Genomic DNA, 15,638 nt, shown 5'->3' with positions numbered 1-15,638 from the left:
GTGTGAAAGTTACATATTTCAAAAAATATTTTTGAATTTCCCACGCTGCCTTTCCAGCGGAATGTTGTGGGGGGGTTCCGCTAGAGGAACGTGTGTCCTAGAAAGGATAAAATATGTAAACATAAATGTCATTTATGTCCTTTTTTAACTCATATCCATACCTGTCACTATTATTGAAGACCTTTATATGAGAACGATGTTGAAGATCTGGTCTGTAAAATACGTTGATGAGGAGATTGTGATGGTTTGTAAACAGGGTCAGTGTGAGGGGGATATAAAATGAATAGATTGAGTGATGCTGACAAGGTCTTGGACACAGAGCAGGTTTCTCAGCTGTAGATCTAGAATAGCCAACACGCTCTACGTCTGATAGACACTGATGGACAGTCCCAGGAGCAGCGCCAGGAATTGGACACACCCAGACACAGACACACAGCCAGGCATAGGAGGCTACACACAGAACACTGTTCTCACAGACTCTGACAGTATCTCCCTGTGGGCCGCATGAATCAATATGTCTTACTTTTCCTCTCTCCCTCTCTCCAAAACACTTCTCTCCAACATAAAGACACACACATACATCATAATATAACTCATCTCTCCCAAGTGTATCCCATTGCCCAAGCAGGCACGGTGAAGAGGGGAAGAGCCAGAGTGGTGATATCCTGTGAGATTTACGGGGCTCCTGGCTGTGTGTGTTCAAGCTGAAGCAGCTCAACACAACCAAGGGAGAGACGCACCACTCTGCTGCTGGCTCCCTATCAAAGACAGGGAGAGGAGTTTCTTCTCATGCTGACTGACTGATGTCTCATTCTTCTCTGGCCTGGCCTCCCTGTGTTTTAGTGGTGTGTTCGGGCCCCTAGGCCGAGCAGACTGGGTAGTGATAAATCATGTGATTCAGTACCTGGCCAAGGCTGGGATTGGCTGGGCTACAGAGGGCGGGGCTGGGCAGGTCTCTGGCAGACACTATTGATATGCATGCTGCTTGTTCATCGTTTTATCTGTTTGCTGAGAAACAAGGGGCTGAGGAAGCAGCTGTAGCAGCCAGCACTGTGCTGTGTAGTCAGGACCTGCACAAAGCCTCAACATGAACCTGTATCTCTGAAATGTTGAGCCCTGACTGAGCCAGCATAGAGAGAAGTCAAACTGGAAATATCGCTCTGTGAGTTCAACTCTAAAGCAGTCCAGACAAATACACACTCTGTTCCATAATCAAATTATGATCAGGGACCATCTGGGTTTTATGGAAGGTGCAGAACGCAATCCATGTCTTTGTGTTCATTTGCAGGTTTACTGAGGTTGTAAGGTTGTGTGTGTCTTGTTAGCACCCCTGTTCACTAACTACAGATGGAATTCCAACCTGGTTTCTTTGCTAGCAGCCAGAAACCCACATCATCAACTACTGTATAACAGATTATTTCATTGCATACATATATAAAAGAAGAGAGAGAGAGAGAAGGGGAGAGAGAAATAAAGAAATACTGTTACAGTTTAAAGAGGATATTTTGGGTGGATGAATCACTGATAATAAAACAAGACAGGTGAAGGGGGAGTGGAATAGTGTGTGTGTGTGTGTACTGTGTGGGTATGTGTGTATGTCAGAGGGTGTCTCCCCCTGGTGGCTGGAGTACTGACCTGCTCAGGGTCCTGGGCCAGGCTGTTGTAGGACAGGGGAGAGTCACAGTCAGGGATGTAGTGCAGGCAGTAGTCAGCCGCAGCCTGGGCGTCCTCCAGAATCAACAACTGTTGGATCTCTCCCTGGAAAACACACACACACACACACACACACACACACACACACACACACACACACACACACACACACACACACACACACACACACACACACACACACACACACACACACACACACATACACCAGAAAGGCAGGCAGACAAGCATACAGAAAAACATAAAAGCATCATGTTAACCTCACAGACAAACATACAGGGACAGAAAGGATCAGCACGTCTCTCTGACATTGCAGTCTATGAGAAGCACTGCGATGGCCTCGGAGGACCAGGCTGAAAATGGCTGGGAAATTGAATGCTGTGTAGGATGCTGCCATACCTCTAAGAGAATGTGTTTAATAGAGCTGAAGCCGTTTCACATGTGAATATCCTGTGTGTATAAAATGGCCAATACTACTGTGACTGCTGCTCCCACAACCCCTCTGTTCCCAGGCTTCTAGTAGGGTGCTGAGTGTACACATAACAGTCAAATACTTCCGTCACACTCCCATTTCAAACACCCCTTTACATCCCCAGCTTGCCTCGGAGGGCCAGAGTGTGTGTACACATAAACACACAGACAGACCTCGCCAAACCCCCCCCCACCCACGTTTTATTAGTGCTTCACTCAGATCTCACCGAGCACAGATCTCAGGCCAGTATTTAGCCAACATAAACTACTAGGTTACAGTTAATGCTCCAGAGATGAAAACCCAATCAACATCAAATTCTACCACACCTTTTCAGAGAGTGAGAGAGAGAGAGAGAGAGAGAGAGAGGGGGGGATTCTCAGCCAAAGATCAAAGGCCCTGTTCCACCTTTGGTACCGTATCCCTCCCCACTCCCCCTAGCTGGCGCCGGCCGGCTGGTCAGCTTCGTGACTACTTTGTCCCTGTGCAGCAGATGTACAGCATTATAGTACAGAGCCAGAGCCACAGAGCACATCTCTAGACATGGAGGCAGCCTTATCCATCTATCAGCACATTACAGTGGCTGCAAATATCTGAGGAGAATATGTGTGTAGATGACTTAGACCACAGTCTGGGAGCGAGGCGGCAGGTAGCTTAGTGGTTAGAGCGTTGGGCCAGTAACTGAAAGGTGGCTGTATCGAATCCCCGAGCTGACAAGGTAAAGATCTGTCAATCTGCCCCTGAACAAGGCAGCTAACCCACTGTTCCCCAGTAGGCTGTCAATGTAAATAAGAATTGGTTCTTAACTGACTTACCTAGTTAAATAAAAAATACAGTTCCTCCTCTGAAGTGCTGATGACAAAAAACCAACAAACAACATCAGATCACAGTCACACAGTACTGTCTAGTTCCCATAGCGACACACAGGCTGGCTCAGCTCCACTGAAGAAAGAAGAATCTCCAGCAGACTAGTACTATTGGATACTCTGTATACAATGTCATGGATCTTTGATACCAACGTTTCAGCCAATAGAGCTGCTCCATTGACTAATATAGGACTAGAATGGTTGGAGGTGTGGGCTTGCTTTATGGTGCCAAGGCCTGCACTGTGGTGCTAGTTCGCTGGTATTGATTCAGAGGCGTTAGGTTAAATGCGGAAGATACATTTCAGTTCAATACATTCAGTTGTGCTATTCTATTTTCCCTTTCCTTTTCATAGCAGCCAATTAAGGCCTTATTATATAGACCTTGTTAAAGCCACAATGAACGGACTTCACCTCTTCTCCACTTATGAGATCTCACTCCATAAACACTGTCTAGAACTGGCCTGAACTAGGAGTCATCAAACACTCCTTTGTAGCACTGTTATACAGTCTGTATCTCTCTGGGCTAATAGGACCAACAGGTTTATACACAACAAGAACAACAATGAATATAGCTGCAAGCAGCAATGCCGGGGTTCAAGGTGTGGGCCCTCTGTGCCACCATCAAGACAGATTGGACACATCGCCCAAGGATGAGCTGTACTCTGTGCTCCTTACCACGCTTCGCAAATATCCGAACGAAAAATCAATCAGATCATGCTATATGAGTTTAAGGTATTTTTAACAATTTTTTATGATATTGAACACTTTAAGTGGCTTCTTCTATTTTACAGGACTCTAGCTCAAACAATATGGCTGCTATGAGCCAATGAGCTTGCATTAATGTTTTTTCCTGTCCATCAGTGCCAAAATGAACCATACTTTACATGTTAGCTAAACTAATATCCCTGAGCATGTGTGCCAAATTTCATCACTCTGAGTCAAACAGATCAAGGAATATAAATATGTGCCCGTTATAGCGCCACCATGTGGTTGATCTAAATGTGCTTGCATTTGTTGAGTCTAAACCGTGTTTGGAACATATGTACCAAGTTGAATTACAATACGATTATCTGTGTCTGATTTATATGTATTTATGTGCCAGATCAGGTCCATGTGAATGTTTATTGGTCAGTAGTTGCCATGTTGTTTGACATACTAGACTGAAAAATAGTGTGTTGGTAGAACTTGTTCCATAGATGCCATATATCCATTTTTGTGCAGATCGGTCATTCAGTGACAGAGGAGTAGCGTTTTGAGGGTTTTTCACATCATTATAAATGGCGGAAAATGCATCATGGCGGACCTTATAGGGTCATGAGGCAAATTTGTTCCTTGTGAGGAGTGGGATCTATGTACCAAATTTCATGACTCTCCGTCACACAGGGTGAGTAGCATGAGCTTTAAAATGTATCATTTTTAATTGCTTGTTATAGTGTCACAATGAGGCAAATTTGCATGGGATTGCATGAGAGGGTGTGACCCATGGGCCGTTACCAACATGCCAAGTTGTGCCCTCCTAGACGTACCATCTCACAGGAATGTGCATGTTATTTTCCCTGGGGGAAGAATCCAGTATAATAATAATGAACCGGAAGAAATACAATAAGGTATTACCAGCTTCGCTGCTTGAACCCCTAACAACAACCAAATCAACAACAACACATACTGCACTGAATATGACTACACCTCACTACAGTAAAACAAGAATAAATACTTAGCTCCTTACTAGCCTGCAGGGCAACAGATGTCAAAACATCTGAATACAATCATCAGAAAGAAAGAAATGCATCTACAACAGACAGACCTTGACTAATTAATGCAGCATTTCCAATCTCTCCAGCTATCCATGAGATTCCTCTATCAATATCAAATCTGCCCTTTTAAGACATTCTTGATAACAGCCCAACATCAAGCCAGACCAACACCAAAACTCTGAATGTTTTCTAAAGAGGCCTGATTACTCACAGCAATAATACAATGACTAATACAGACAGACAGACACGGTCAGATGTTGTTCACACATAAACACTCGGCTGGATCATATCTAAGCGTGAGACGTGTCAAAAACACACAAACAGCCCACAGAGAGCCCAGACAATACATTCAGACTTGTGGACAATTAAATGATTGCTTTTGTATGTGTACGTGCATGTGTGTGTGTGTGTGTGTGTGTGCGTACAGTATTTACGTGCACATTCTTGTGTCCGTGGCTCTGCACGTGTGTAAACAACACCAACAGTCATTTGAAGGAAATCTGGAAGCAATAGAAGCATTAGGGGCTGACCACGTCCCCAAGCTCCCACACTATGTTCTCCCACGCTGGGGGAACTGGGCCGGAACACTGGCCCTCTGGATCCCTCCTGGAACAGGACCAGGTCCTGGGAACAGAACGGGCCTGCGAACAAGGCCAACCTCTAACCTCTCCCCCAGTACCAGCCTCATCCAGGTCAACACAGCCCTGACCCACAGCCATTCAACATGGGACACATGAGCTGGCCTCTCACTCACTTAGACTATCCAGAGAGAGCAGAGCAGAGAGAATGCTAAAGAGAATGTTGATAATTGACGGGTATTAGTCATAAGGACGTCAAAGGGATGTTTTTTTTGCAGCCTAAGGAATGATAAATGGGATGTTTTGAAAGATGGGGTTGGGGTGAAAATGGATCTTTACAGTTGTTTTATACAAGGAATGTTCAGGGGAAGCATTGCTTAATTGGAGAAAGAAGACTGTTTTATTTGGGAGATAGAGGAGTGTCTGTTAAAGTAAGAGAGGGAGAGGGAACCTAATGGCATGGGAGGCTATTAAGTTTTACTTATGGAGTAGGAGAAGCATTTGAGGTAAAGTTAAGCCATCAGCGGGAGGGGAGGTTATTGTGTGGGGGCGTGGCTAGAGGGAGATTGTATAGTTCTTGTCTACGTGAGAACGTCAGGGGACATCTGGTTCTGAGAGGGTGAAAGCTGAGAGGATTAGGGCCAGATAATAACCCTTCCTCTGTTCTTTTCCAATGTCTCAAGTATCCAAAGTCTGGGTTGGGATGGTACCCTGAAGGGCCTGAGAGATGGGAGGGTGTGTGCTCTGTAACCCCCTCCTACTCTCCCCCTCTGTGTCTCAGGTCCTGCGGACATGAGCAGAGATGGGACTGCTGCTCTACTCGGCTCTCTTTATGCTGGAGGCTACTGAATTAAGAGTGGAGCTGCATTGGAATTACAATGGACTAGGCCTGCACACTATCCTGGGAGAGACATTGGGAATGACTTATGGAACAGGGTCAGGGAAATGAAAATAAAAGAATATGAGCTTAACTTGGAATTCATTTCTCTTTTTATTGTCTGATTTGAAAGCACATATGTATGGCACACACGCACACGCACACATTATATTATTCACATATTTAACTACACATCATAACTCACTGTTCAGTGTCCATTTCAATTTTAAGGTTCCATAATGACGTGGTCATTTCCCCAATCACTTTCACCTAGCTCAAACAACCCAAGCCATCATTAAATATGTGATCTTTGCCCTCCACAGCTACTCAGGGATAATGATGAGGACAGCAGCCCTGACGAGTGTCGCCGTAGGGATAAACACTGACGACTGGGAAATTCCTCCTCCCACAAGATCAATCCTCCCAATCAGCAGGCATGAACAACACTCACACATTCACTGACACATGTTCACACTCATACATTCACTGACACATGTTCACACTCACACATTCACTGACACTTGTTCACACTCACACATTCACTGACACATGTTCACACTCACACATTCACTGACACATGTTCACACTCACACATTCACTGACACATGTTCACACTCACACATTCACTGACACTTGTTCACACTCACACATTCACTGACACATGTTCACACTCACACATTCACTGACACATGTTCACACTCACACATTCACTGACACATGTTCACACTCACACATTCACTGACACATGTTCACACTCACACATTCACTGACACATGTTCACACTCACACATGTTCACACTCACACATTCACTGACACATGTTCACACTCATACATTCACTGACACATGTTCACACTCATACATTCACTGACACATGTTCACACTCACACATTCACTGACACATGTTCACACTCACACATTCACTGACACATGTTCACACTCACACATTCACTGACACATGTTCACACTCATACATTCACTGACACATGTTCACACTCACACATTCACTGACACATGTTCACACTCATACATTCACTGACACATGTTCACACTCATACATTCACTGACACATGTTCACACTCATACATTCACTGACACATGTTCACACTCACACATTCACTGACACATGTTCACACTCACACATTCACTGACACATGTTCACACTCACACATTCACTGACACATGTTCACACTCACACATTCACTGACACATGTTCACACTCAAACATTCACTGACACATGTTCACACTCACACATTCACTGAAACGTCAGAATATAGAGCTGTCTGTTCAAATGTCAACACATCTAACACCACACACTCTCCAAAACATCCAAACTCACTCATACAAATACAAATGTTGAGTTTCATTTCCAGGTATTTGATCACAGTAGAAAAGATGTGGCCAGATCAGATCATGTCTGAACAGTACCCCATACTCCCTTCCGCAAGCAACCTAGTCCTCCCCTACCTGTTGCTCCACTCTCAACCATTCTCCACCCCTCCCATTCACCCCCCATTAAAGCTTACAGCAACAACACATACTGCTCCAGTCTGCATGTTCACAACTGAACACAATTAGTGGAGTATGTGATGGAATGTGCCATCTCTTTCATTTGTATGGGCCGGGACAGAAATGAGGTTATGAGAAGAGAAAGTCATCCGAGTTAAAACAAGGTTAGTGGGATCGGGATCCCCTGCGGGTTCATGTCAGAATATTCAGCTAATATATGACGCAAGTGAATATCTCCACTGGTCTAACAGGCATATTTGATGAATTAAGCTCACATGGAAATAATGGTTATTTTAATCTTGTCCGGTGTGGCTTTAGAGGATCTCATAAAATAATTTATTCAGGGCTACAAGTAGAATTTATAGTAGGGATATTGCATTAGGGTTCAAGTCAGAGTGCTAACCTCCTCCCGGTGTTGTCCAGGCAACGGCTCATATACGCTGAGTGTACAAAACATAAGGAACACCTTCCTAATATTGAGTTGTACCCCTTTTGCCCTCTGAACAGCCTCAATTCGTCGGGCCATGGACTCTACAAGGTGTCAAAAGCGTTCCACAGGGATGCTGGCCCATGTTGACTCCAATATTTCCCACGGTTGTGTCAAGTTGGCTGAATGTCCATTGGGTGATAGACCATTCTTGATACACACAAGAAACTGTTGAGAGTGAAAAACCCAGCAGCGTTGCAGTTCTTGATACACTGACACCGGTGCGCCTGGCACCTACTACCACATCCCGAGTTGAAAAGCGTGCTTAAATATTTTGTATTGCCTATTTACCCTCTGAATGGCACACATACACATAACCTGTCTCCTCCCCTTCATCTACACTGATTGATGTGAATTTAACAAGTGACATCAATAAGGGATCATAGCTTTCACCTAGATTCACCTGGTCAGTCTATGTTATGGAAAGAGCATGTGTTCCTAATGTTTTATACACTCAGTGTAGATGACCCAGTATTTGATACCACATCCAGACAAGCTACCGGAGAGCTACTTGTCTAAACCTCAACAAAAATGATATTCTACTCAGACGGACCAGGTTGACTTGACCCTGGACCGACTTGAAACCTATGAGATAAGAATAAGAGACAAACAGAAGTGGCATGACACCCTTGATGATGAAGCCAATGCTGCCTCTAAGGTAGCCAACCTCTAAGGTGGACTATCACTGGGGAAGACTACACCCCCCCCACGGCATGAGGACCCTCACCCTGGACTTCACACGTCATGGACCCTCACCCTGGACCTCACACGTCATGGACCCTCACCCTGGACCTCACACGTCATGGACCCTCACCCTGGACCTCACACGTCATGGACCCTCACCCTGGACCTCACACGTCATGGACCCTCACCCTGGACCTCACACGTCATGGACCCTCACTCTGGACCTCACAAGTCATGGACCCTCACCCTGGACCTCACACGTCATGGACCATCACCCTGAACCTCACACATTGCCTGGACGCCTTTGACTCCGAGTGCCTCTACCGCATACTGGGCATCACATGGCACGACCACATCCACACTTCTTCAGTGGCCTCCAACTGCTCTTAAATGCTAGTAAAACTAAATGCATGCTCTTCAACCAATCGCTGCCCGCACCCGCCCGCCCTACTAGCATCACTACACTGGATGGTTCTGACTTAGAATATGTGGCCAACTACAAATACCTATGTGTCTGGTTAGACTGTAAACTCTCCTTCCAGACTCACATTAAGCATCTCTAATTCAAAATTAAATCTAGAATCGGCTTCCTATTTCGCAACAAAGCCTCCTCCACTTATGCTGCCAAACATACCCTCGTAAAACTGACTATCCTACCGATCCTTGACTTCTGTGAAATAGCCTCCAACACTCTACTCAGCAAATTGGATGCAGTCTATCACAGTGCCATCCGTTTTGTCACCAAAACCCCATATACCACCCACCACTGCGACCTGTATGCTCTCGTCGGCTGGCCTTCGCTACATATTCGTCACCAAACCCACTGGCTCCAGGTCATCTATAAGTCTTTGCTAGGTAAAGCCCCGCCTTATCTCAGCTCACTGGTTACCATAGCAACACCCACTCGTAGCACGCGCTCCAGCAGGTATATTTCACTGGTCACCCCCAAAGCCAACACCTCATTTGGCCGCCTTTCCTTCCAGTTCTCTGTTGCCAAATGACTGGAACGAATTGCAAAAATCACTGAAGCTGGAGACTTATATCTCCCGCACTAACTTTAAGGATCAGCTGTCAGAGCAGCTTATCGATCACTGCACCTGTACACAGCCCATCTGTCAATAGCCCACCCAACTACCTCATCCCCCATATTGTTTTTTTTTTTGCTCTTTTGCACCCCAGTATCTCTACTTGCACATCATCATCTGTACATCTATCACTCCAGTGTTAATGCAAAATGTTTATTATTTTGCCACTATGGCCTATTTATTGCCTTACCTCCCTAATCTTACTACATTTGCACACACTGTGTATAGATTTTTCTATTGTGTTATTGACAGTACGTTTGTTTATCCCATGTGCAACTCTGTGTTGCTGTTTTTGTCACACTGCTTTGCTTTAGCTTGGCCAGGTCGCAGTTGTAAATGAGAGCTTGTTCTCAACTGGCATACCTGGTTAAATAAAAGGTGAAATTAAAAAAATGTAAATTAAAAATCTACAATATGTCAAAAGATGGACCAACCCCGTCGCCTCCCTGGTCAGAGCCTCCTGACTCTGACTGTTCGGTCACCTGGTCATATCAATCCCACCTCTGGAGCCTGCCCTTATGCTGAAGGGATCATGCCCCAACTGGCCAGGCCCAAGAGGAAGACCAAGAACCAGGTCATCCAACCAGTTGGACAAACGACATACACAACCTGGGACTCAACACCACATCAGCCTGGGACCTGGCCCAGAATAAGATGGTGTGGAGATCCATTTGTCAAGGTGCTATGCTCCGAGGAGTGAGCAAAGATGAGTGAGTGAATATTACATTATGCCAAGAATCCAGTTAAAACAAGTTCCAACAAATAATATTGATGTTCCTCAGATCCAATACTAGAATGAACCAGTTTGTGCTCTGCTACTGATGAGACTACAGTACATACATACCTACATACAGTCCATGACACTACTTCATTCACACCCAACCCTGACTCCCTCGCCCTGGTGTCCTACCTCAAACACCTCCTCGTCCAGTAGTCGTGTTCCAAACACGGTCACCCCCTCCGTGCTGACCAGGGGATTGTCCCCTCTCAGTAACTCCAGAGTCTGCACCTTCTCACAGTCCAGGTACAGGGTGACTGACTTGCCCTCCACACTGTAGGCTATTCTGTGCCACCTGGACAGACAGAGAGGTAGAGATGGGTTAGTACAGTGTAGTGATATCTTTATAATGCAGATGTAGCAATATGAAGTGTCAGGTTGAATGTAAGTCACTTGGGTTCAGTTAGAAGGAGGCACCACCTGTTTGCAGTATTCTGAGGAAGGGTTTTCTAAGGTCAAATGCATTGAATCACATTGTAGTATTTTACAGGGTCAAGTCAAGCTATTGACCTTGTATTGTGAGCCAAGAACTCCGGTACTAGCGTGATCTATGTGTGTCCTCGTGATCTATGTGTGTCCTGTGTGTCCTCTATAGCTCCAGGTCACTTAGGGTCGAGCACATTGTGTGAGCTGTGTGTGCCACGTTCAAGTATGGCTAAGTGAAATCACTTAGAGGAAACTGCATATTTTGGGTCAGGTAACGGTGATACCCAATGGCCAACCAAATGACACAATGCAGGTGAATATCACCCAATCATGTCAATATGTGTCAATCATAAATCAGGTGCTATAGAGTTCGGGTTTTGAGAAGAAGTCCCAGTCAAGAGCCAAGGACACCAGGCCAGGGGTAGTACCCACTTTCCATCAGCCAAGTTGATCTTCTTGAAGATGGGGTAGAGCTCCGGGGAGGGCTGTCCCTGGTGGTCTTCATACAGGAAGACAGGTGAGCGGCCCACCTCTAGCCCCAGCTGCTGTACACCTTGCTCATCATACACAGACAGCAGGAAGAACTGGGTGTCCTTCGTTGCCCTCACTGTTGTCATCAGGGAGAAGTCCACAGGGAACAACGAGTCTGGGGGGGAAGGAGGAACAATTGTTGTGGATGATATGGTTGACCTTTTCTACTCTGTTATTCTCTGATGTGTTAAAATAATGTTGCTCCCAACACTGTTTTTCATGTAAAAATACATAACATCTTCAGGCTAGGGTCTATTTTTCTCCACTTCCTGTCTGACTGACGTGTCAAAGTAAACTGCCTGTTTACTTTGGCCCAGAAGCCAGGAAATGCATATAATTGGTACCATTGGATGGAAAACACTTTGAAGTTGATAGACATTTTAAAATAATGTATGAGCCTATAACACAATTGATATGGTAGGAGAAAATCCAACCAGATTTTTGTTTTGAGAGCCCATGCTCTTACAATGGAAAGCATAAGGGCATATGCAATACCAGCTCCCAGATTGCAATTCATATGGCTTCTACTAGATGTCAACAGTCTTTGTTCAAGGTTTCAGGCTTGTTTCTTCCCAAACGAGGAAGAATTTTGAGTTTTAGTACTGGGAGTCAGAGTTGGAAATCAGTCTGTAGGCGCGCGAAGAAGAGGACGCGCACTTGTTAATTTTGCTTTCCTAGTGAACATACTTCTTTCCGTATGAAATATGATAGTTTAATTACCTTTTAGGGTACCTGAGGATTAAATATAAACGTATTTTGACTTGTTTTAACAAAGTTTAGCGTTAGCTTTTTGGATTCCTTTCTCTGAACGAGTGGATTACTCAAATCGATGGTGCCAACTTAACAGACTTTTTGAGATATAAAGGATTTTATCTAACAAAACGACCATGCATGTTGTAGCTGGGTCCCTTTGGATTGCAAATCAGAGGAAGATTTTCAAAAAGTAAGTGAATATTTCAGCGCTATTTGTGATTTTATGAAACCTGTGCCGGTGGAAAACAGGTTGATGTGGGGCGCCGTCCTCAAACAATCACATGGCATGCTTTCACTGTAAAGCCTATTGTAAATCGGACAATGCAGTTAGATGAACAAGAATTTAAGCTTTTAACCGATATAAGACACTTGTATGTACCTAAATGTTTAATATCCATAATTTTATGAGTATTTATTTGAATTGCGCGCCCTTCAATTTCACCGGAAGTTGTCGACAGATGTCCCGCTGGCAGGACGCAATTTCTGTATCCAATGAAATAATATTCAAGTCAGTCATACAGTCATACAGTCAGTCATACAGTCAGTCATACAGTCAGTCATACAGTCAGCCATACAGCCAGTCATACAGTCAGCCATACAGTCAGTCATACAGTCAGTAATTTTGTCAGTCATACAGTCAGTCATACAGCCAGTCATACAGTCAGCCATACAGTCAGTCATACAGTCAGTAATTTAGTCAGTCATACAGTCAGTAATTTAGTCAGTCATACAGTCAGTAATTTAGTCAGTCATACAGTCAGTAATTTAGTCAGTCATACAGTCAGTCATACAGTCAGTCATACAGTCAGTCATACAGTTAGTCATACAGTTAGTCATATAGTCAGTCATACAGTCAGTCATACAGTTAGTCATACAGTCAGTCATACAGTCAGTCATTAAGTCAGTCATACAGTCAGTCATTTAGTCAGTCATACAGTCAGTCATACAGTTAGTCATACAGTCAGTCATACAGTCAGTCATACAGTCAGTCATTAAGTCAGTCATACAGTCAGTCATTTAGTCAGTCATACAGTCAGTCCTACAGTCAGCTATACAGCCAGTCATACAATCAGTCATACAGTCAGTCCTACAGTCAGCCATACAGTCAGTCATACAGTCACTCATACAGCCAGTCCTACAGTCAGCCATACAGTCAGTCATACAGTCACTCATACAGCCAGTCATACAATCAGTCATACAGTCAGTCCTACAGTCAGCCATACAGTCAGTCATACAGTCACTCATACAGCCAGTCATACAGTCAGTCATACAGTCAGTCATACAGTCAGTAATTTAGTCAGTCATACAGTCAGTAATTTAGTCCGTCATACAGTTAGTCATACAGTCAGTCATACAGTCAGTCATACAGTCAGCCATACAGTCAGCCATACAGTCAGCCATACAGTCAGCCATACAGTGGAGAACACAGTAGGTAGCAACACACCACCCTGGGGACTCCCACACTGGCAAGACCCACTGCCCCTCCCAAAATAACAATATCACACATCTGAACTTCAATGAATAATAATAATGGCCTGTGCTACTACACCCTAAGATCTACACTCATGGAGAAGAGGGAGAACAAAGTCAGGTCCGTTGTGTTACAGTGAAGCTTAGGATTCACTGCAATTACCACACATACACCATGACTCAGACTCATTGGATGTGTACTACGTCTCTACAGATTGTTGTTACCTGGGAAGAGCTGTTTGGTGGGTGCACTGAGCTGGATCTTCTTGTCTATCCTATAGGCCATGTCTGTCTCCTCCATGTCCTTCCTGCTGGTGCAGAGGCCAGCCTCCATGGACACCCCCTCCATGTGGTCCGACAGCTCCAGCACCCGCAGCACATCGATGAGATCAGCTGCACACCAGAGAGAAGGAGACACATCAGCACACAGTGATACAATAACACGTACTTCATATGAGAAATATGATGTCCAAATTTCTGTTCAGTTCCGCTAACGATATTCAGACATTTGAGGGAAAAACTAAATCATCATCATTTTGGACCTTAATTCTCTCAGCAGCTGTAAGCATGTTGTTTTCAACCAGTACAGTCACCGATATAATATTTGGCTGTCTGGCTACACTTAGTGGTGGTAGGCTGTGTTCTTTACAGCAGAGAGAACTGCCAGTTCGGAGGAGCTGGTGGGAACCTGTGTGTGTGTGTGTGTGTGTGTGTGTGTGTGTGTGTGTGTGTGTGTGTGTGTGTGTGTGTGTGTGTGTGTGTGTGTGTGTGTTTGTGTGTGCGTGCGTGGGATTAGAGGAGACAGAGACAGGCCCACTCAGTGCTGAAAGCAGCAGTCCTGCAGGTGGCCTTCTGTTCCGGGGCTATTATTATGGGATCCAGCCATGACTCCGCCTACTGTATAATCCTGCTGTACATTACACACTGGAACACACCTGACAGCTGACACCTGCCTAGAGCCAGCATCCCACAGCAAGACACCTCTCTCACCATCTCTCCCATTCACAACATTTTACTGGCATGTGCAATACATATTTCTCCAGTTACAATGTGTTTATCAGGAATGAACACAAAGAGAACTCCTTCAGAAGTAACATGGGAATAAAAGATGTAGGAGTATGTACTAGTTCACACTGCTGTGTGTTCACCCCTTCCATGATCATTAAAACATGCCTGTAGCTGATTTACAGTTGGCAGTCAATTAGTCATTTATTTTGGTTTTGCTAGGTAGCGTTAGCTAGCACTTGTCAGCTGGCTGTACCTGCGCCAAAACTTTTTCATCCTATAGCTTGTTCTTTTTAAACAGTGAGCCAACATGTTTCCAACACTTTTATTTCCCTAACTGATCAAAACTCATTTTCTCATGCTCTCTCTTGTCCCTCTGGAGCAGACATATAAAAAGCAATGTGTTTGGAACATCGAATCGCAATAAAATCGCAGTATCGAATCGCAATACATATAGAGTTGTGAAAATCGCAAATCTTTGTATTGATACCTAAGTATTGTGATAATATCGTCTTGTGAGGTCCCTGGCCATTTCCGGCCCTAACACAGACACACACACACAGCTTATGGGGAGACTGGCAACGCAGAATTGAGCACTCCAGCCATTTAAAATGAGGATCCTAAATTGAAGTTGCCCCCTGTAGCTCTTTCTCTCCCCTCCTCTCCCCATGCTACACTTTCTACTTTTCTTCTCT

The 15,638-nt window shown here is 44.6% G+C and overlaps 1 protein-coding gene across 4 annotated transcripts in view; it reads right to left on the bottom strand.

Moving 5' to 3' along the window:
• Positions 1 to 15,638, bottom strand: part of col5a3a (collagen, type V, alpha 3a) — an 89,899-nt gene that overhangs the window by 55,040 nt on the left and 19,221 nt on the right. For all 4 annotated transcript variants that reach the window (XM_055893308.1, XM_055893292.1, XM_055893300.1 and 1 more), the window contains exons 2-5: positions 14,164 to 14,331; positions 11,617 to 11,830; positions 10,891 to 11,053; positions 1,636 to 1,758 (exon numbers count right to left, since the gene is read on the bottom strand). In XM_055893308.1, the coding sequence (XP_055749283.1) occupies positions 1,636 to 1,758; positions 10,891 to 11,053; positions 11,617 to 11,830; positions 14,164 to 14,331 (668 nt within the window). The remainder of the gene's footprint in view (positions 1 to 1,635; positions 1,759 to 10,890; positions 11,054 to 11,616; positions 11,831 to 14,163; positions 14,332 to 15,638) is intronic.

The sequence above is a fragment of the Salvelinus fontinalis genome, chromosome 2 (genome assembly GCF_029448725.1).
Source record: "Salvelinus fontinalis isolate EN_2023a chromosome 2, ASM2944872v1, whole genome shotgun sequence".
Taxonomy (NCBI): Eukaryota; Metazoa; Chordata; class Actinopteri; order Salmoniformes; family Salmonidae; genus Salvelinus; species Salvelinus fontinalis.
Note: the sequence above shows the minus strand (reverse complement) of the source record. Positions and strands in the feature narration are given on the sequence as shown.